Source organism: Mobula birostris, chromosome 1, assembly GCF_030028105.1.
Source record: "Mobula birostris isolate sMobBir1 chromosome 1, sMobBir1.hap1, whole genome shotgun sequence".
Taxonomy (NCBI): Eukaryota; Metazoa; Chordata; class Chondrichthyes; order Myliobatiformes; family Myliobatidae; genus Mobula; species Mobula birostris.
Genome location: NC_092370.1, coordinates 223,286,070 through 223,306,171, shown reverse-complemented (window position 1 = coordinate 223,306,171; position 20,102 = coordinate 223,286,070). Strand labels below are relative to the sequence as shown.

General features: G+C 42.8%; 1 protein-coding gene across 3 annotated transcripts in view; it reads right to left on the bottom strand.

Moving 5' to 3' along the window:
- brf1b (BRF1 general transcription factor IIIB subunit b) overlaps positions 1 to 20,102 on the bottom strand; it is a 460,829-nt gene that overhangs the window by 50,436 nt on the left and 390,291 nt on the right. The window contains exon 16 of one of the 3 annotated variants that reach the window (XM_072272371.1): positions 11,712 to 11,787. The exons of 1 other annotated variant lie outside the window; for it this stretch is intronic. In XM_072272371.1, the coding sequence (XP_072128472.1) occupies positions 11,778 to 11,787 (10 nt within the window). In that variant the 3' untranslated portion in view covers positions 11,712 to 11,777. Of the gene's footprint in view, positions 1 to 11,711; positions 11,788 to 13,092; positions 13,150 to 20,102 lie in introns of those variants that run through there. One more of the 3 variants, XR_011887761.1, reaches the window with a different exon arrangement.

Below are 20,102 nucleotides of genomic sequence, written 5' to 3'. Positions count from 1 at the left end.
CACCATCAAGGATATCTTCAAGATATGCTGCCTGAAGAAGAAGGCGCCCACCACAAAAGGACCCTTGCCATCAGGGAACTGCCCTCTTCTCATTACAACCATCAATGAGGAGATACAGGAGCCTGAAAACCCACAGTCAGTGATTCAGGAACAGCGTTTCATTCACCATCAGATTTCTGAATGGTCCATGAAAGCATGGACACCATCTCGTTATTCCTTTTCTTTAGACCTTTTTTTAAATTTTGTAATTTATAGTCACTTTATGTCATTGCACTGTGTTGCTACCATAAATCAGCAAATTTCATGTTACCTAAGTGAAAATGAATCTGATTCTGATATGCTCTGCTATTCAATAAAATTACAGTCTACTTTTTACTTCAGCACTACTTCACAGCATGAACCCATTATCTTTCATTCCATTAACATATTGATCTCTGTTATCAATATACTCAGTGACTGAGACTCCTCAGCCTCTTTCCTGATTTTCTGGGGTAGTCTCCAGGTGAAGAAATTTCTCCACATCTCTCACTTTGGAATATTGTGAGCAATTTTGGACCCTACATCTAAGAAAGGATGTGCTGGCATTGGATAGGGTACAAAGCAGGTTTACCAGAATGATCTCAGGAATGAAAGGGTTAATGCCTGAGAAGCGTTTGATGGTTCTGGGCCTATACTCGCTGGAGTTTAGAAGAATAAGGGTGAATCTCATTGAGGGATAGAGTTTAAGAGTCACGAGGTAATGATGCAGCTCTATAAAACTCTGGTTAGGTCACACTTGGAGTACTGTGTCCAGTTCTGGTCGCCTCACTATAGGAAGGATGTGGAAGCATTGGAAAGGGTACAGACGAGATTTACCAGGATGCTGCCTGATTTAGAGAGAATGGATTATGATCAGAGATTAAGGGGGCTAGGGCTTTACTCTTTGGAGAGAAGGAGGATGAGAGGAGACATGATAGAGGTGTACAAGATATTAAGAGGAATAAATTGAGTGGATAGCCAGAGCCTCTTCCCCAGGGCATCACTGCTCAATACAAGAGGACATGGCTTTAAGGTAAGGGGTGGGAAGTTCAAGGGGGATATTAGAGGAAGGTTTTTTACTCAGAGAGTGGTTGGTGTATGGAATGCACTGCCTGAGTCAGTGGTGGAGACAGACACACTAGTGAAGTTTAAGAGACTACTAGACAGGCATATGGAGGAATTTAAGGTGGGGGGTTATATGGGAGGCAGGGTTTGAGGGTCGGCACAACATTGTGGGCTGAAAGGCCTGTAATGTGCTGTACTATTCTATGTTCTATGAAACCTACTGAGTACTGAAAGGTCTAGACAGAGTAGACATAGAGAAGATGTTTCCAGTAGTGGGGGAGTTTAGGACCACAGGGCACAGCTTCAGAATAGAAGGATATCCCTATAGAGATGAGGAGGGATTTCTTTAGCCAGAGGGTGGTGAATCTGTGGAATTCATTACCACAGACACCTCTGGAGGCCTAGTCATTGGGTATATTTACAGCGGAGATTGATAGGTTCTTGATTAGTAACAGTATCAAAGTTTACAGAGAGAAGGCAGGAGACGGGTTGAGAAGGAAAATAAATAAGCATGATCAATTTGATGGGCCAAATGGCTTAATTCTGCCCCTATATCTTATGGTCTTATTTTGAGATTATAAATCGTATTTCAAGATGCCCCAGCTGGGGAAATCATCAACATCTCAAAGCCTGTAAGAATTTTGAACGTTTCAATGAAATAGCCCTTTATTTTCCTACAGTCTCAAGTGTGCAAGACCTGTCTGCTTTAATATCTCTGCAATGGATGAATACTTCATCTCTGGAGTCAATCTGATGAACCTTTGTCACATTGTTTCTCTCGTAACTTTACCCTTCCTTAGGTAGGGAGACGAGACAAGGATGAATATTCCAGGTGTTGCCTCAGCAGGGTCCTGCAGTAGAAGGATTATATTCCCCTGTTCACCTCTGATAATAAAGACCAACATAGTGATTGCCCCCCTAATTGCTTCCTGTACTTGCATGATAGTCTTCAATGACTTATGATCAGAGACATTTGGGTCCCTTTGATCAACAACATATATTAAACCTTCCATCTTTTTAAAAAAAATATTCTACTGTTTTTTCCTACCTAACATAAATGACATCACATTTTTCTAATAATATTGTGCTTGCAGGAACCTCATGTAGGTTACATTAAATGCGAAGTAATTGGGGTCCACATTGATAGATCCCTCAAAGTTGCTGCATAATTTGAAAGGGTGCTTAAGAAGTCGTTCTGTGTGTTGGTCTTCATTAGCCAAGGGATTGAGTTCAAGAGCTGTGAGGTAATGTTGCAGCTCTATAAACCCCTGGTTATTCTGCATTTGGAGTATTGAGTTCAGACACGATCCCTTCATTATAGCTCGAAGTCAGGGTAGTCACGGCTGACAAAGCCAAGTGATTTAAGATTGAAAACAATTAAGAGTTCAGAATCAGAATAAAAAAGAAGAGCACTTAGAAACCTTGAAGGAGGTGACAGGGATAAGGAAGAACTTGATGATTGCTCAGCAATGATCACTAACTTCAAAAGTATCTTCAGCAATTATACTACTACACAGGAGAGCAATGAGGGTGAGGGAGAAGACTCCAGAAAAAAGGGAAAAGGAGACAAAGCTCTTGGCAACTGTAAACGTTTTGTTAGGAAGTTTAATATTGAAACCTTCCCTTCAAAACCTTAAGAAACCGCACACTCCAAACAATAGTCCTTGGACAGCAGCCGTATAGATCACTGCATCACATTTACTCCTTCCATTATACTTCAGCTAATGGGCACTTTGTCAGAGGATTACGCACACAGACAAATAACAGGAAATATTTCAGGCTACTATTGTAAGCAGTTCTACAGATTCTGACTTCTTGGTCACTTGACACTGCAGCCTTGGCTGTGAGGAGACAGCGGTAATAAAACAACTTCATGAATTAGTCAACATCAACCAACCATCCACAGTCAAGGAGCCTTAGGCAACCACTGTCAAGGATCATTGGGAAATAAATTGGTGAATACGCTACTATGACAGTTAGCACAACGCTTTACAGTGCCAGCTGTGACATCAGGATTCAATTCCCGCCGCTGTCTGTAAGAGGTTTGCATAGTGCCCCCGTGACTGCGTGGGTCTGGGTTATGGTTAGAAACTTGAGGGCATACTATATCGGCGCTGGAAATGTGGTGACACTTGTGGGGTATCCCCAGCACATCCTTGAACTGTGTTGGCTGTTAACGCAAAATGATGCATTTCATGGTGTGATTTGATGTCCATGTGACAATAAAGCTAATCTAAATTTAATCTAATTTAGCCACAGTGAAGAGCCTTAGACAACCACTGTCAAGGATCATTGGTGAACAAAGGCTACTCAAGCAAGTTCCATGACTTTCCTGGACCCAGGGAACATCACTCAAGTACAGACATGGTATACCATTGATACTTCTGCAACCAGCTGAAATCAAATAAATGTTTTTGGGCCAGACTGTCCTTTTTGGATCTTAGCAACATCTTCATCCCCCAACATCTGACTCTTTCCTCATTGTCCTTTCATTTTACCAAATAGCTATCCAGCAGTAATGATTAAGGAATCCACTAAATGGGAACAAGGGAAAACCGCCAAGGTGTTCTTCACATATGTGAAGGAAGGTAGTGTGAGAGCAGGACTGATCAGGGATAGAAGAGGAAACATGTGCCTGGGGTCCAAGGAGGAAAGGGAGTCCTTAATGAATACTTTGCTTCAGTATACACCAGTGTGAGAGACCTCAGCATTTGTGGGGACAGCATAAAAAATGGGCTAATATGCTAGAACATGTCAATGTTAAGAAAGAGGATGTACCAGAACTTCTGGAAAAAGTTAGGATAGATAAGTCCCTGTGGCTGGTTGGGTATACTCTAGGTTACTATGGAAAGCGAGGGAAGAGATTATTGCGCCTTTGGCGATGATCTTTGTGTCACTGACCTCTAGGCAGAACAGGCTCCATTACAACTACCCTTCTTTGGGGAAGCCAGTTCTGAATCCACACAGCCAAGTTTCCCTGGATCCCATGCCTCCTGACTTTCTAAATGAGCCTACGAGGGGGAACATTATCAAATACCTTACTAAAATCCGTATACACCACACATTCAATTCTGCTTCCCACTTCAGCATTTGCCTGCCTGTAACAAGGCTGTGTTCTTCTCTGCAGTCCCAGAACTGGGAGCAGTACTCACAGCTGACTTAAACCAGTACTCTGTGGTTAAGTTAAACTATTATTTCTGACTGGTTGCATTGTGGTCTAGCACGGGAATTCGAATGCACAGGAACCTAAGAAGCTGCAGAGAGCAGCGGACTCTGCCCGATACATCAGGGGCACATCCCTCCCCACCACTGTTAACACCTACAGGAGATGCTGCCTTAAGAAGGCAACATCTCCATCAAAGACCTCCACCATCAGAGGCATGCTATCCTTTTGCAGCTACCATGAGGCAGGAGGAATAGAAACCAGAAGTCCCACACCACCAAATACAAGAACAGCTACTTTCCTTCAAATATTTGGTTCCTGGAACAACCGACACAGCTCTAATCAGTACTTCAGTATAGCAGCACAATGATCACTTTGCACTAAAATGGACCGTTTGTTTTTTAAAAGTTGTCTGTAATTTATGCTTTTATTGTGAATGCTGCTATGTGCCTGTAATGCTACTGCAAGTTAAGTTTTTCATTGCACCAGTGCAGACGTGTACATGTGCATACGACAATAAACACAACCTTAACCTTTCACTTTAATATCTATTCTTTCTTTTACAGTGGAAAAGTAGTTTCTTAACAGTTCTTTACTACCTCTGACCTTTCTGCATTGCCTTCTGTAATTTTCCTGACCTCCCTATGGGCCCACATTTATCTTAACAAGATCTTTCTTTAATAGTTGCATAAGTTTTGTTTCTCCTTGCTAGTTTGTTTTCATTTTCTATCCTCCCCCTCTTTGGCAATAATAATCATCACCGTTTCCAAAAGCTCTCCCAATCCACAGGCTCACTGCTCGTCTTGGCAGCATTGGAAGACTTTCTTTTGATCTAATCCTATTCTTAACTACCTCAGTTTGCCATGGATGGATCACTTTTCTTGTGGGTTTTTTAATTTCTCAGTGGAATGTACATTTGTTGAGACTGTTATTTTATATCTACTGGGAAACCTTTTAATCCAATTTATTGACCTAATTCTTCCCTGACACTCGTATAACTGCCATCATTTAAGCTTAAGATTTCAGGAACAGGCTGCAATGAACTGAGTGTTTAAGTCTGACCCTGAATATCTAATCATCTCTCCGTTTAGTTCCCCATCCCACTCAGATCTCACTGTTCTAACCTTGCTTTCTCTTCTAAGGAACAGCAGCTTGTGCTTGGCCACTGGCACTAATGGTGCACATTAATTAGTGACCACGTGAACTGTGGACAATTTCCATAAACCATAAGGCTTAGAAGAATTAGACTATTGGGCTCATCAAATCTACTCTGCCATTCAATCATGGCTGGTTTATTATCCTTCTCAATCCCATTCTCCTGCTTTTTGTCCATAACCTTTGATGCCCTTACTAATCAAGAACCTATCAGCCTCCACTTTAAATACATCCAGTGTCTTGGCTTCCACAGATTCACCACTCTTTGGCTAAAGAAATTCCTCCTCATCCCTGTTGTAAAGGGAGGTGCTTCTATTTTGAGGTTGTACTTTCTGGTCCTAGACTCCCCCACTTTAGGACACATCCTCTGCATGTACACTATATCTATGCCTTTCAATATTCAGTAGATTTTAATGAGATTCCCACCTCTCATTCTTCTAAACTCTTGCGAGTACAGACCTAGAGTCGTTAAATACTCAAACCTTTTCATTCCTGGGATCATTCACGTGAACCTCCTCTGGACCCTCTCCAATGACAGCACATCTGTTCTTAGATCAGGGACCCAAAACTTCTTACAATATTCTATATGTGGTCTGACCAAAGCCTTATAAAGACTCAGCATTCCATCCTTGCTTTTACATCCCGGTCCTCTGGAAATAAATGCTAACATTGTATTTCCCTTTCTTACCACTAACTCAACCTGGAAGCTATACTTCAGGGAATCCTGCATCAGGACTCCCAAAACCCTTTGCATCTCAGATTTCTGAATTTTCTCCCCAAGTATGCCTTCATTCCTTCTACCAAAGTGCATGACCATACGCCATCTGAAACTGTATTCCATCTGCCACATCTTTGCTCATTCTCCTAATCTGTCTAAGTCCTTCTGGAGACTACCTGCTTCCTCACCCTGACCTGCCTCTCTACCTATTTTTGTATCATCTGCGGACCTCGCCACAAAGTCAATTTTCCGGATAATGCAAATTCTAACATCTTCTTATCTGACAGATTTCCAGAATCTGCAATCTGAACCATCCACAAAATTGTCTTTTCTAATCTGTCAAAAACTTCACCTGTTTCCCGTACAGCCCGGTGTTCAGGATTGGTTGCAATACTCTAGCTGCAGCTGAACTTGTGTTTTTTAAGGGTCAGAACATTTCTGGCATTATATTTTAACTTACACAATGCCTCCACAGCATTTATAAAGCTCTATTAACTGTGTTAAGTGATAAAACGGATGCAGGAAGTCTGAGCTGAGACCAGAGAATGCTGGAATGCTGAGGGGGCCTGACAGGAGCAATATTACTGCTGCCCGATCTGATGAATACTTTCAGCCTTTGCTACTTTTAATTTGTTTTAATAATAACTTGGCTACCTTCAAAATTTGTGGTCTTGCACCCTTGGGGCTACTTTATAGAAGATAGAACATAGAACAGTACAGCACAGTACAGTACAAGATGTTGTGCCAAGCTTTTAGCCTACTCTTCCATACGCCCCCACATAGCCCTCCATTTCTGTGTCATCTGTATGCCTGTCTAAGTGTCTCTGAAATGTCCCTAATCTGTCTGCCTCTATCACCACCCCTGGCAGGGCAATCCACACACTCACCAATCTCTGTGTAAAAAAACCTACCTCTGACATCCCTCTTATATTTTCCTCCAAGCATCTTAAAATTATGCCCCCTTATATTACCCGCTTCTGCCCTGGGAAAAAGTCTCTGGCTCTCCATTTGATCTATGCCTCTTATCATCTTGTACACCCCTATCAAGTCACCTCTCATCCTCCTTCACTCCAAAGAGAAAAGCCCTAGCTCGCTCAACCTACCTTCAGAAGACATGCCCTCCAGTCCAGGCAAGGTCCTGGTAAATTTCCTGTTATATCTTTCCTGATTTGGATTGTTACTTTAACTTTAATACTAGATCTCTCTACTTGTAAGTTCACAGCTGTTGTTGATTTTCGCTTTGTTAAGCAATTAGCTTTCGTCATCAGGTCGGCTATTTTATATTGTTTGTACATTTCAGGCAACTTGTTGAAGTCGGGGGAGTTTTGATCAGTGGCTGAATCTACCTTTCGTTGGGCAGTACACTGAGAAGTACTGTCTTTTTACACTAGCTCCTTGTGTACTGTAACACATTGGTGAATAATAAAACTACCTTCAACTATAACTATGCTGGGAGTGGAGTTATCTATCTGTCTAGCTTGAGAAACTGGGAAAGGTCTTGAGCAAGGGCAGAATATTTCCTCTGTACCCTCTATAAAGCTTCCACATCTTTTCTATAATGAGGCAACCAGAACAGAACACAATATTCCAAGTGCTGTCTAACTAGCATTTTATTCCCTCTCACAATCTTTTTAATATTGTTTCATTTAGCACATCTTATCTTTCTTTTCTGGCCAAGATAAGAGCCTTTATCCATCTAGCCTGTGCCAGTCTTGTTGTCTGCCTACTCCCATCCATATGCATCTGGATCGTGGCCTTCCATACCCCTCCCATCCTCAAGCAGAAACCCCCCAGAACCCAAACACATTGAAAAATTTCCTGAAATATTCATGACATCGATTTTTTCTTGTCTTACTGTCCCAAGTAAATGTGACTGGAGCCCTAATCTCCTCAAATGTTTTTTGTGTAGAAAACCTTGAGGGGCATAGATAGGGTGAATACACACAGTCATTTCCCTAGGATTGGTCAATCAAGAAGGAGAGGGTTTAAAGTTAGAGGGAGAAGACTTAATAGGAACTACAGGAGTACCTTTTTTTACGCAGAGGGTGGCATGAATGTGGATTGAGTATCTATTCTAGAAATCTATTTCTACTCTATCTCAGGAGACAAATTATCCAGTTACTTTTTTTTTTGTCCTGATGCAAGGTTTCAACTCAAAACGATGAAAATTCCTTCCAGGGCCCCTCAGATACTGCCTAACCCACTGAGTTCCTCCAGCAGATAGTTGGCTGGTGCAGGTCTTATGCTGCCCAGATCCAAAGAACTACCAAAAATCAACAAGACTTGAACCTTGTATTTGATATTTGCACAGTTGGGTCTTCTTTTGCACGTAGTTTGTTTGTTAGTCTTTGTTTGTGTGTAGCTTTTCATTGACTTCATTTATTCTCTGTGTTTCTGAGAATGCCCGCAAGAAAATGAATCTCAGGGTAGTATATGGTGACATTTATATGCTTTAATAATAAATTTACTTTAAGAGTAGGTTAAAAGATCAGCACATATCATGGGCCAAAGGGCCTGCACGGTGCTGTAGTGTTCCAAGTTCCATATTAAAAGTATCTGCATGCAATCTTGTGGCAGTAATATTTTGATGAAGGTTTTCTAGCTCAACGCACACACCAGCTGTAGTATAATTCCAAGAAACGGTGACATATGTTACAAATTTCCTTCTTGTCCTTTGATTTTATTCTGTTGACAAGGGATAGAGATCCTCACTTAAGCACTTAGATTAAATAATGCATTGCAGTTTCAATGGTTTACCCAGTGAAAAGAAAGATCTAACAGGTCAGACAGTCAAATATTAGTCAGTACTAAGTAAACTGACCTCTGCCACAGGTCAGAAAATCAGTAACTTGGCTTATTATTGTCACATGTACTGAGATGCAGTGAAAAACTTAGCTTTGCATACCATCTGTACAGATCAATTCATTACACAGTGCACTGAGGTAGTACAAGGGAAAACAACAACAGAATGCAGAAATAAGTGTTGCAATTACAGAGAAAGTACAGTGCAGACAGACAATAAGGTGCAAGGACATGGCCAGCTAGACTGTGAGGTCAAGAATCCATTTATCGCTCTTGGGAATTAGAATTGGTATTGATTTATTAATACATGTACCAAGGTCCAGTGAAAGGCTTGTCTTGTACAGGTGTCCCCCACTTTTCGAATGTTCGCTTCACAAAACCTCACTGTTATGAAGGACCTACATTAGTTACCTATTTTTGCTGTTTTCACTGTTATGACAGAAAAATGCGCGAGGCTAAGCAGTCAAGCAAGCCTTCCACATCAGCCACAGCAGACGACGAACCTCGACCTTGGACATCGAGATGGGCAGTCATAGGAGAAGATGAGCTGCCTGCCCTGACGGAAATAGACAATGATGAGATGACACCCCAGTGTCCCACCACCCCTACCCCCGGGCCGCCAACCGATACCGATCCGCGGAGAATGCAGCGGTAGCTGGGACGCACCCAGCACATCTTTAAGAAAAAAGCCGAAATAAACAAGCTAATTAATTACGTGCCGGGCAGCACCTAATTAATTAGCTTGTTTATTTCGGCTTTTTTCTTAAAGATGTGCTGGGTGCGTCCCGGCTACCACTGTACCCCTGCATGCTTCGCGGATCGGTATCAGTTGCTGCCCGGAGGGTGGGGACCACTGCACCACCCCAACCTCTGACGACTCAGCCGAACACACCATCATCAGTGTGCTCGGTGCTGTTCTTCCCGATTCCCGTAAGTGATACTACACTGTACATACATTATTTCTACTTTATATAGGTTGTGTATTTTTATGTGTTATTTGGTATGATCTGGCAGCTTCATAGCTTAAGGGTTACTGGAGAGAGTGTTTCTGCTGAGAGCGCTTGTGTGAGATTTTCGCTATGGAGAACAGTGCGGCAATCATTGACTGTAGAGAAGTATTTCTACTTTATACAGGCTGTGTATTTATCATATCATTCCTGCTTTTACTATATGTTACCGTTATTTTAGGTTTTATGTGTTACTTGGCATGATTTGTTAGGTTATTTTTGGGTTTGTGAATGCTCACAAATTTTTCCCACATAAATAAATGGTAATTGCTCCTTCGCTTTACCACATTCTGGCTTACGAACCATTTCATAGGAACGCTCTACCTTTGGATGGCGGGGGAAACCTGTATACGGTTCATACAGATCAAATTACTAAAACAATATAAGAAAAAGATTACACGAGGAAATCTGCAGATGCTGGAATTTCAAGCAACACATAAAAATTGCTGGGGAACGCAGCAGGCCAGGCAGCATCTATAGGAAGAGGTACAGTCAACGTTTCGGGCCAGGACCCTTCGTCAGGACTAACTGAAAAAGAGATAGTAAGAGACTTGAAAGTGGGAGGGGGAGGAGGAGATCCGAAAAGACAGGAGAAGACAGCAGGGGGAGGGATGAAGTTAAAAGCTAGACAGTTGATTGGCAAAAGGGATATGAGAGGATCATGGGAGGGGAGACCTAGGGAGAAAGAAAGGGGGAGGGGGGAACCCAGAGGATGGGCAAGGAGTATAATGAGACGGACAGAGCGAGAAAAAGAGAGAGAGAAAAATATATAATAATAATAAATAAATAACGGATGGAGTATGAAGGGGAGGTGGGGCATTAGCGGAAGTTAGAGAAGTCAGTGTTCATGCCATCAGGTTGGAGGCTACCCAGACGGAATATAAAGTATTGTTCCTCCAACCTGAGTGTGGCTTCATCTTGACAGTAGAGGAGGCCGTGGATAGACATATCAGAATGGGAATGGGACGTGGAATTAAAATGTGTGGCCACTGGGAGATCCTGAATGTCAGACCTTGAAGTGGATGGACTACAGCAGCAGAAGACCATGAACATACACTAAGGTTACGTCCACACTACGCCGGATAATTTTGAAAACGAAGCTTTTTCTCTTCGTTTTGACCCTCCATCCACACTAAAGCGGCGTTTTCATCCCCTGAAAACGGAGATTTTCAGAAACGGTCTCCAGAGTGAATAAATCTGAAAACACCTAATATCCGTTGTAGTGTGTACGGGGTAGCCGGAGAGATTTAAAAACGCTGTCATGATAACACCACAACAACAATGCTTTTTCTGCTTCTGCTTGGTACTGCGCAAGCACTGCCGGACGGCTGTTATAACGCGCAGTGTGAACGGCGTGAGAGTTAAATTGTATAGTGAGCTTTTTTGACTATTTAAAAACGCTGCCATGACATGCCGGAACAGATGGCCGCAGCGCGGCATTTCATTGTTTTCTTGAACCCAACCCCCCACATAACCTAACAATTTCAGAACAGACGGCAACGAGACTGAAGCCAGAAGAGTTAGAAATGTATTCACCAAATACTTTGATCCATAGCTTGCTGAATAAATAAGTATACTCACTTTGCCCTGTTTTCTGTCCTTGCTTGTATGGTGTTTACCTATTTATGAAAGTACTTCTCTGACAATGGATGTGTAACAGTCTAATGTAACATTGAATAGAAATACAAGGTAACACTGATGCAGACATGTTTTATACATTTAACAAGGTTCTTTATTAATGCAACAGAGTTGGTCAGTTTTTCAATGTTCGTCGTCAGCTGGGTCATACTGTCCGTGAACTCCCTGTCGGTTGCCTCCATACGCTCCAGTATTTGTTTTTTTTTTAGTTTTAAGTCCTCCTGCACAAGAGCCAAGAGCAATTCCTTTTAAGTTTTTCTACTCTGTAACTGGACAAACGCGCACTAAGTATACCGTTTCCTCTTCCTTGTTTTCTGTGTGTCCTGCGCATGACCAGTAGAGGAGATTCGCCCAAATAGCCGTGTTAGTGTGCACAGAGATACTTTGAAAAACGCTTAGTGTGTACACCTGTCGTTTTTACTCGAAACCGGCATTTTCAAAATTATCCGGCGCAGTGAGGATGTAGCCTTAGTGGCTACTGAGCTTATGTTGTTGAATAGAATGATTATGTAAGAGGTGAAGCAGCTACACCTCTTGCTGCAATATCTGATGGTGCATGTTAATGACTGTGGGCTGAGAGGGTGCTGGTGGGGGAGAAGTCAGTTTAACTGGAGCATTTCCTTTACATGGTAACAACTTAAAAAGAGTTAAAGATTAAAGATTAGCTTTATTTGTCACATGTACATCGAAATATACAGTGAAATGCACTGTTGTGTCCAAGGATGTGCTGGGGCAGCCCACAATTTTTGCTATGCTAACACCGCCAGCATAGCAAACCCACAGCTTTCTAAACCGTACGTCTTCAGATGTGGGAGGAAGCTGGAGCACCCGGAAGAAACCCACATGGTCACGGGAAGAACATATGGGCTCCTTACACACATCACTGGGATTCGAACCCTGATCTTATAGTTGACACTGTAAAGTGACTGGGCGAACTGCTGGGCTACCCTGCTACCCTTTATGGAATGCCTTTGCAAGTGAAAGGACACGAACACTGTTTCCAAGAATAGACTAAAACCTCAGACTAAAACAAATGAGTTACAATTGTTCTAATTAAATAAACAGACTGCATTTACATTAGGTCATCAACAAATAGTCTAAATTGCTTTAAAGCCAAGAACTTGTTCAGGGTGGAATTCAGGCTAGCATTACGCTTTACATCACCAGCAAGTGGGGTTCAATTCGCCTACTGCTTGTAAGGAGCTCCTATGCTCTCTCCATGACCACACAGATTTGTTCCGGGTGCTCCAGTTTCCTCCCACATCCAAAGACCATTCCATCACGGCTTATTTATTTTCCCTCTCAACCCCATTCTCTGCCTTCTCTCTATAACCTTTGAAGCCTTTACTAATCAAGGCCCTATCAACCTCTGCTAAATATACCCAATAACAGTACACAGTTAGGTAACGCTTTTCATTGTACATTTAGATATACAATACATGTGACAAATAAAGCTCATCTTATTCCTTTCTTTTTTAATTTAACAAGATGGATCAGATATTTTACCTCACTGAGATCTCTGTAACAGTCAGCAATTGGGCGCTAGCCTCCCCAGCATCAAGGTCATCTCCAAAAGGCGATGCCTGAAAATGGGAAAATGGTGGCATCCATCATTAAGGATCACCCCCCTCCCCACTCAGAACATGCCCTCTTGTCATTACTACCATCAGAGAGAAGGTACAAGATATACAAGATACACCTCCGCCATCACCATCAGTTTTCTGAACGAACAATGAACCCATGAACACTACCTCACTATTTTTGCTCCATTTTTACACTACTTAATATATTTCAGTTTGTAATTTATAGTATATTTTATGTTTGCACTGTACAGCTTCTAAAAAACAACAACATTTCACGACATACGTCAGTGGTGATCAACCTGATTTTGATTCAGAATGTTGACACTTTGGGCCTATTCTACAGTACATAGATTTGTACTCTAAAACAAAATCTTTCAAAAAAAATTAATTATTGACGTACTTTTAATTTAAATTTCATGATCACATAACAGCCTTTGGCTTTAAACTAAATGTATTATGAGAGGCATTGGAGAGGTCCAGAGGATTACAGGGTCCTCCCTGCTCTGAACAGATGGCACATCGGCCCCACACTAGACTCACAGCGATGGGTTCCCTCAATGATGCACTGGGAGTGTCAGTCTGGGTAACGTAGTCTGGAGTCAGGTTTGAACTTAGCACTACCTGAGTCTGTGCCATGGACTGAGTTAGAGTAACACCTGATATGCCGAGCTCACTGACACAGGAGACGTACAAATCCTGGTGTACATATGCACAGAACCAGCAGGTACGAGTATAAACGCAAGAGGTTCGATTTTGTCATTTAAAGTAAAATTGGATAGCTATATGGACAGGAAAGGAATGGAGGCTAATGGGCTGAGTGCAGGTCGGTGGGACTAGGTGAGAGTAAGCGTTCGGCATGGACTAGAAGGGTCGAGATGGCCTGTTTCCGTGCTGTAATTGTTATATGGTTATATTCTGCAGATGCTGGAACACCAGAGCAACACACACAAAATGCTGGAGGAAATCAGCAAGTCCGGCAGCATCTATGGAGGGGAATAAACAATCGACGTTTTGGGCCAAGACCTTCATGCTGTCATGAGTGTATAGGGTACAGAGTCGAGGGGACAGTGTACAAATTATCAACCTCGTATTCTGTCTGGATAGCCTCCAACCCGAGGGCACGAACTTTGATTTCTGTAACTTCTGGTCATGTCACACCCCACCCTCTTCTCTCTTTTTCCATTCCCCATTCTGCTTCTCCTCTCACTCCTTCTCTTCTTTCTCATCTGCCCATTATGACCCTATGGTTTCCCTCCTTCTTCCCTTTCTTCCATGGTCTACTCTCCTCCCCTATGAGATTCCTTCTTCCTCAGCTCTTTACCTCTTCACCTCTCTCTCCCCAGCTTCTTACCTCATCTCCCCTCCTCCACCCACCCACCTCCTCCCTCACCTGGTCTCACCTATCACCTATCAACTTGTACTCCTTCCCCCTCCTGCCACCTTATCATACTGGTTTCTGCCCCCTTTCTTTCCAGTCCTGATGAAAAGTCTCAATCTAAAACATGGCCTGTTTATTCCCTTCCATAGATGGTGAATCCCTCTAGCATTGTGTGTGTGGTGCTCAAGATTTCTAGCATCTGCAGAATCTCGTGTTTATAAAGAGATTCTTGTTGATGCCGTGTTAAGGGTTACAGGGCCAGGGCAGAAAAATGGACACTGAGGTCCAAAGGAACAGTGGGAGAGACTGAGTGTATAATAATGTCTGCACACAGTCCTCCAACTAAGTAGGTGGCCGAGAGGGAAGAGGTCAGACAGGTGGTCATGGTCTCCAGCTGTTCTGTGTTCATTTCAAGTGCAAAGGTTCAGGGACATACAGGGACTTGTCTGGCTAAAAACCACGCCAGGGTCTAGGAATCCTGTTGCTGTTGTACGTCAGCTCCACAAATCTTCCAGGGAGCTCGGCGTTTGATAGTCTGAAGTTTTTAATTAGACCCCAGGAGATTTCAGAATAGGCCAAATTATGCAGCTTTCCTTGAGAGCATCCTGTGCCAAGTCACATCAGATCCCTCTCTGCCCCATCTGCTCCCCTCTTCTGAAGGCAACAGCTCACGATAAATCCGGGCTGAATCACAGACTTGATGACATCACCTAGTGGGTGATGTCTCGATTCACCCTTTACTAAACTTCTCCTGAATCCACACCTCCCCACCCACCAACTATGTCTCTCTCTCTCTCCACACACACAGATAAAGAAAGTCACACATAAACAAATACACAATCAGTTAGACAGAGGCACAGACACCAACATAGTCACACAGACACACACACACACAATCACTTAGAGAGATGCACACATATCACACAGATACACACACATACACAATCACTTAGAGAGATGCACACATATCACATAGATACACACACAGACGTAGCTAATCACACACACACAAACACCTAGACAGACACACACGTCCCTTCCCACTTCGTACATAAATGAGACAGAGAATAGGAAGCTACACATTCTGCACTCTGCGTAAAGCACATTAAAATGTTGTGGATTTAAACGCAAACAACAGGAATTCTGCAGATGGGTCTCGGCCTGAAACGTCGACTGCGCCTCTTCCTGGAGATGCTGCCTGGCCTGCTGCGTTCACCAGCAACTTTTATGTGTGTTGCTTAAAATGTTGTGGATCAGCTAATCGTGTGAGACCAACATCTTGGTGCAATTTCCGGGGCATTGAAGCACTGCTCTGTCCAAGGATGAGATGCTGCCTCATTACCAGACCGCTCAGTGGATGTGGTGTGACTACTGACGAGGGTAATGATGTTCACTGCCACTTGTAAATGGGACAGCGGTTTCCAGCCACAGCACACGGACAATGATATAAATCAGGGAGCCACTCTGAGTGCTGCAAGGGAACGCTGCTTCAGTGGTAGGAAACTTGGCAGGGTGTGAGTCTGGATACCTCAGCTACCGAGTGAACAAACCGCACAGTCAGGACCTCTGAACATAATGCATTTTGCAGGTTGATGAAATGACAAACAGATGGTCAGCCTGAACACAGCTGCTGAGGGAATCTCGAGCTATCGATGCAGATTTATTTATCATGTGTACATACAGTCAAATGCATAGTTTACATTAACAACCAACACACCCAAGAATGTGCTGGGGGTAGTCCACAAGTCTCACCACACATTCCGGCACCAGCATAGTATGCCCACAATGGTTGGCGGAACAATACAGAACAACAAGCAATAAAACAGTAGCAAAAGCAAGCCTGTTCGTCCCTCCACCCTCACACTCAACAATCCTAGGACAGGCCTCAGCCTCCAGCAGCCACAAACTCATTGCAGAGAGTTATGCACATCACAGAAACCAACTTACTCTCCATGGGCTCTGCCTATACTTCTCGCTGCCCCAGTAAGCCAGCCTGCATAATCAAAGACCCCACCCAGCCCGGACACTCTGTCTTCTCCTCTCTCCCTTCAGGCAGAAGATACAACAGCCTGAAGTCACGTACCACTAGGCTCCACACACTCCGTGTAAAATAAAAACTATCTCTGACATCCCTCACAAATACTGTTCTCCAATCACCTTAAAATTATGCCCCATTTCAACCCTGGGTAAAAGTCTCTGGCTAACCATCCATCAATGCTTCTCATAATTTTACACATTTATATCAAGTCGCCTCTCGTCCTCCTTCACTCCAAAGAGAAGGCTCTAGCTTACTCAACCAATCCTCAAGTCATACTCTCTAATCCAGGTAGCATTCTGGTAAATGTCCTCTGCACCATCTTAAAACTTCAACATTCTTCCTATAATGAAGCAACCAGAACTGAACACAATACTCCAAGTGCAACATTGCCTCGTGGCCCTGGAATTCAATACTCTGATTTTCTTTGGTTCCTTTCTCCCTCGTGTCATTTTGTAATTTGTTCTCCTGAGAGTGGCTTGATAGAGGTGTGCAAGATGATAAGAGGCAGATACAGACTGAACAGCCAGAGGCGTTTCCCCCCGAGAATGAGGTATAAGGGGAATGTCAGAGGTAAGTGCTTTTTTGCAGAGCGTGGTGGGTGCATGGGACACTCTGCCAGGGGTGATGGTAGAGGCAGATTCATTTGCAACGTTTAAGAGACTCTTAGGTAGGTGCACGGATGATAGAAAAGTGGAGGGCTCTGTGGGAGGGAGGGGTAGAGTAAGTTAAAAGATCAGCACAGCATTGTGGGCTGAATGGCCTGTACTGTACTGTTCTATGTTCCATCAGTGCCCAGTTTCTACACTTGGACCAGTGTGTAGTGCAGTCACACACAGGCAGTGGTTTTGAGTCAGTAGGTAGACAGAACTGCAGAGGGTACTGTACATTAGTTGTGTACTAGGCAATCAGGAAGGCAAAGCCTCATCACAGAGCTATAGAATGGCTACAGCACAGAAGGAATGATTCAGCCCACCCAGTCCAGTCCATCCTACTCACTGTAGATTGACAGATTTATCTTCACCATATACTTATTCAGTTCTGTCTTAAAGATACAAAGGAATCATCTATAGTTGGTACATTCCACTTTAATGTGAATATGCTTTCATCATGTCTCTCTTGATCTCTAGAATTGCATGCAGTTCTCCAGAACAATGAGAACATTTTTGGTAAGTGTTGAGGTATTATATTTTATTTTACTTGAGATGGTTTGAGCGGTAAAGTACAACCTACAAATTACGTTTCACAGAAATCTACTCCATGCATCGAAGGTTAACGGGAGCACATCCTCACACAGCACTGCCACAGGAAAGCAGCATCCATCATCCCACCACCCAGGCCATGCTCTCTCCTCATTGCTGCCATCAGGAAAGAGGCACAGAAACCCTAGATTCCACAGCACCAGTTTCAGGAACAGTTGTTGCCCTTTAACCATCAGGCTCCTGAACTGGCGTAGATAACTACACTCACCTCAACACTGAAGTGATTCCACAACCTATGGACTCATTTTCAAGGAATCTACAACTCATGGTCTCTGTATTATTTATTTTTGTACTTGCATAGATTATCTTCTTTTGCACATTTGTTGTTTATCAGTTGTGTGAGGATTTTCATTGATTCTACTGTATTTCTACTCAGAATGCCTGCAAGAAAATGGGTAGTATATGATGACATATATGTACTATGTTAAATTTACTTTGAAATTTGAAGGGAAACGGAGGGCTAAGTGGGAGGGAAGGGTTAGATTTATTTTGGAACAGGTTAAAAAGGTCTGCATAATATTGTGGGCCAAGGGTCTGTCCTGTTCTATATTATTCTGTGTTCTATACATGCAGAATCAAAGCCTAAGAAAAAAAGGTGGGTGTTGAGATGAAGATTGGATTCGAATGACTTAACCAAATGGCAGACTGGGCTCCAGGGGCCAGTTAGTCTACTTCTCCTGCTTATGGTCCTAATATAATCTTCAAAACCTTTGGACACTGTAAAGAGTTTTCCAGCCAGTCCCTCCATGTAGTCATTGTTGTTAGTCTGTTAGACAAAGCTGGCCAGCAATGATAGCAAGTAATCATATTTCATTCAACACATACAAAAAATGCTGCTGAATGCAGCAGGCCAGGCAGCATCTATAGGAAGAGGTACATTCATATTTTCTGCAGAAAAAATATTAACCAGGATGCTTAGTAGTGCTACTCGATCAGTATCATCAACTGTGCAGCACAAAGCATAGTCTTCTGAATTGGCAAACAAGGATATTACTGTAAATATGATTTCCAAAAGATCGAAGGAGTGCATAGAACATTTAGAAGGACGTTGTCGGGACTTGAGGAGTTGAGTTAGAGGAAAAGGTTGAATAGATTAGGACCTTATGCTCTGGAGCATAGGAGAATGAAGAGATTTGTTAGAGGCATTAAGATTTATGAAAGGTATACATAAAGTAAATGCAAGGAGGCTTTTTACACTAAGGTTGGGTGAAACTAGAACTATACATCATGGATTAAGGATGAAAGGTGAACCCACTTACGGGGAACATGACGGGGAGCTTCTTTACTTAGAGGGTGGTGAGAGTGAGGAACGAGCTTCAAGCAGAAGTGGTGGATGCTGGTTACATTTAAGAGCTGTTTAGATAAGTACATGGATAGGAGGGGCATGGAGGACTATGGTTCAGGTGCGGGTCAATAGGATGAGGCAGAGTATCAGTTCAGCATGGACTAGATGGGCAGAAGGGCCTGCTTCTGTGCTGTATGGCTCTATGACTCTGAGACATTTGATAAAGCTGTTAGCTGCATTTAAGATTCCTGGAACTAAATACACAAGCAACTGATCTGGTAAGGAAAATGGTCAAGCAGTAAGAGACAAAGAATAGGGATAATTGGCAGGTGTTCAATTTGGCAGTGTGTCCTGGAGGGATCTGTGCTGGGTTCTCAACTATTTACTGTATTTATAAATGACTTAAAAGATGGATGGAAAGCTATATATCAAAGTATGCTGATGACACAAATATTGGAAGCATTGTAAGCAGGGTGGATGGCTGCATCAAGTTACAAAGAGATATTAATAGATTGAATGAATGGGCGGGATTGTGGCAGATGGATTTCAGTATGAGGTCATTCATACTGGGCCTGAAGAGAATCAAACACAGCGTTTTCTAAGTGGAAGAAAATACTTGCTGCGAAGATCCAAAGAGATTAGGGTTTATTCAGGAGGACTATTGAAAACAAGACCACATGACATAGGAGCAGAATTAGGCCATTTGGCCCATTGAGTCTTCTCCCCCATTTTATCATGGCTGATCCATTTTTCCTCTCAGCCTCAATCACCAGCCTTTTCCCTGTGTCCCTTCATGCCCTGACCAATCAAGAATCTATCAACCTCTGCTTTAAATATACATACAGACTTAGCTTCCACAGCTGCCTGTGGCAACGAATTCCACAGATTCACCACTCACTGGTTAAAGAAATTCCTTCTCATCTCTGCCCCTCTATTCCTAGGCTGTGTCCTTTGGTCAGACTCTCCCACCATAGGAAATATTCACTCCACATC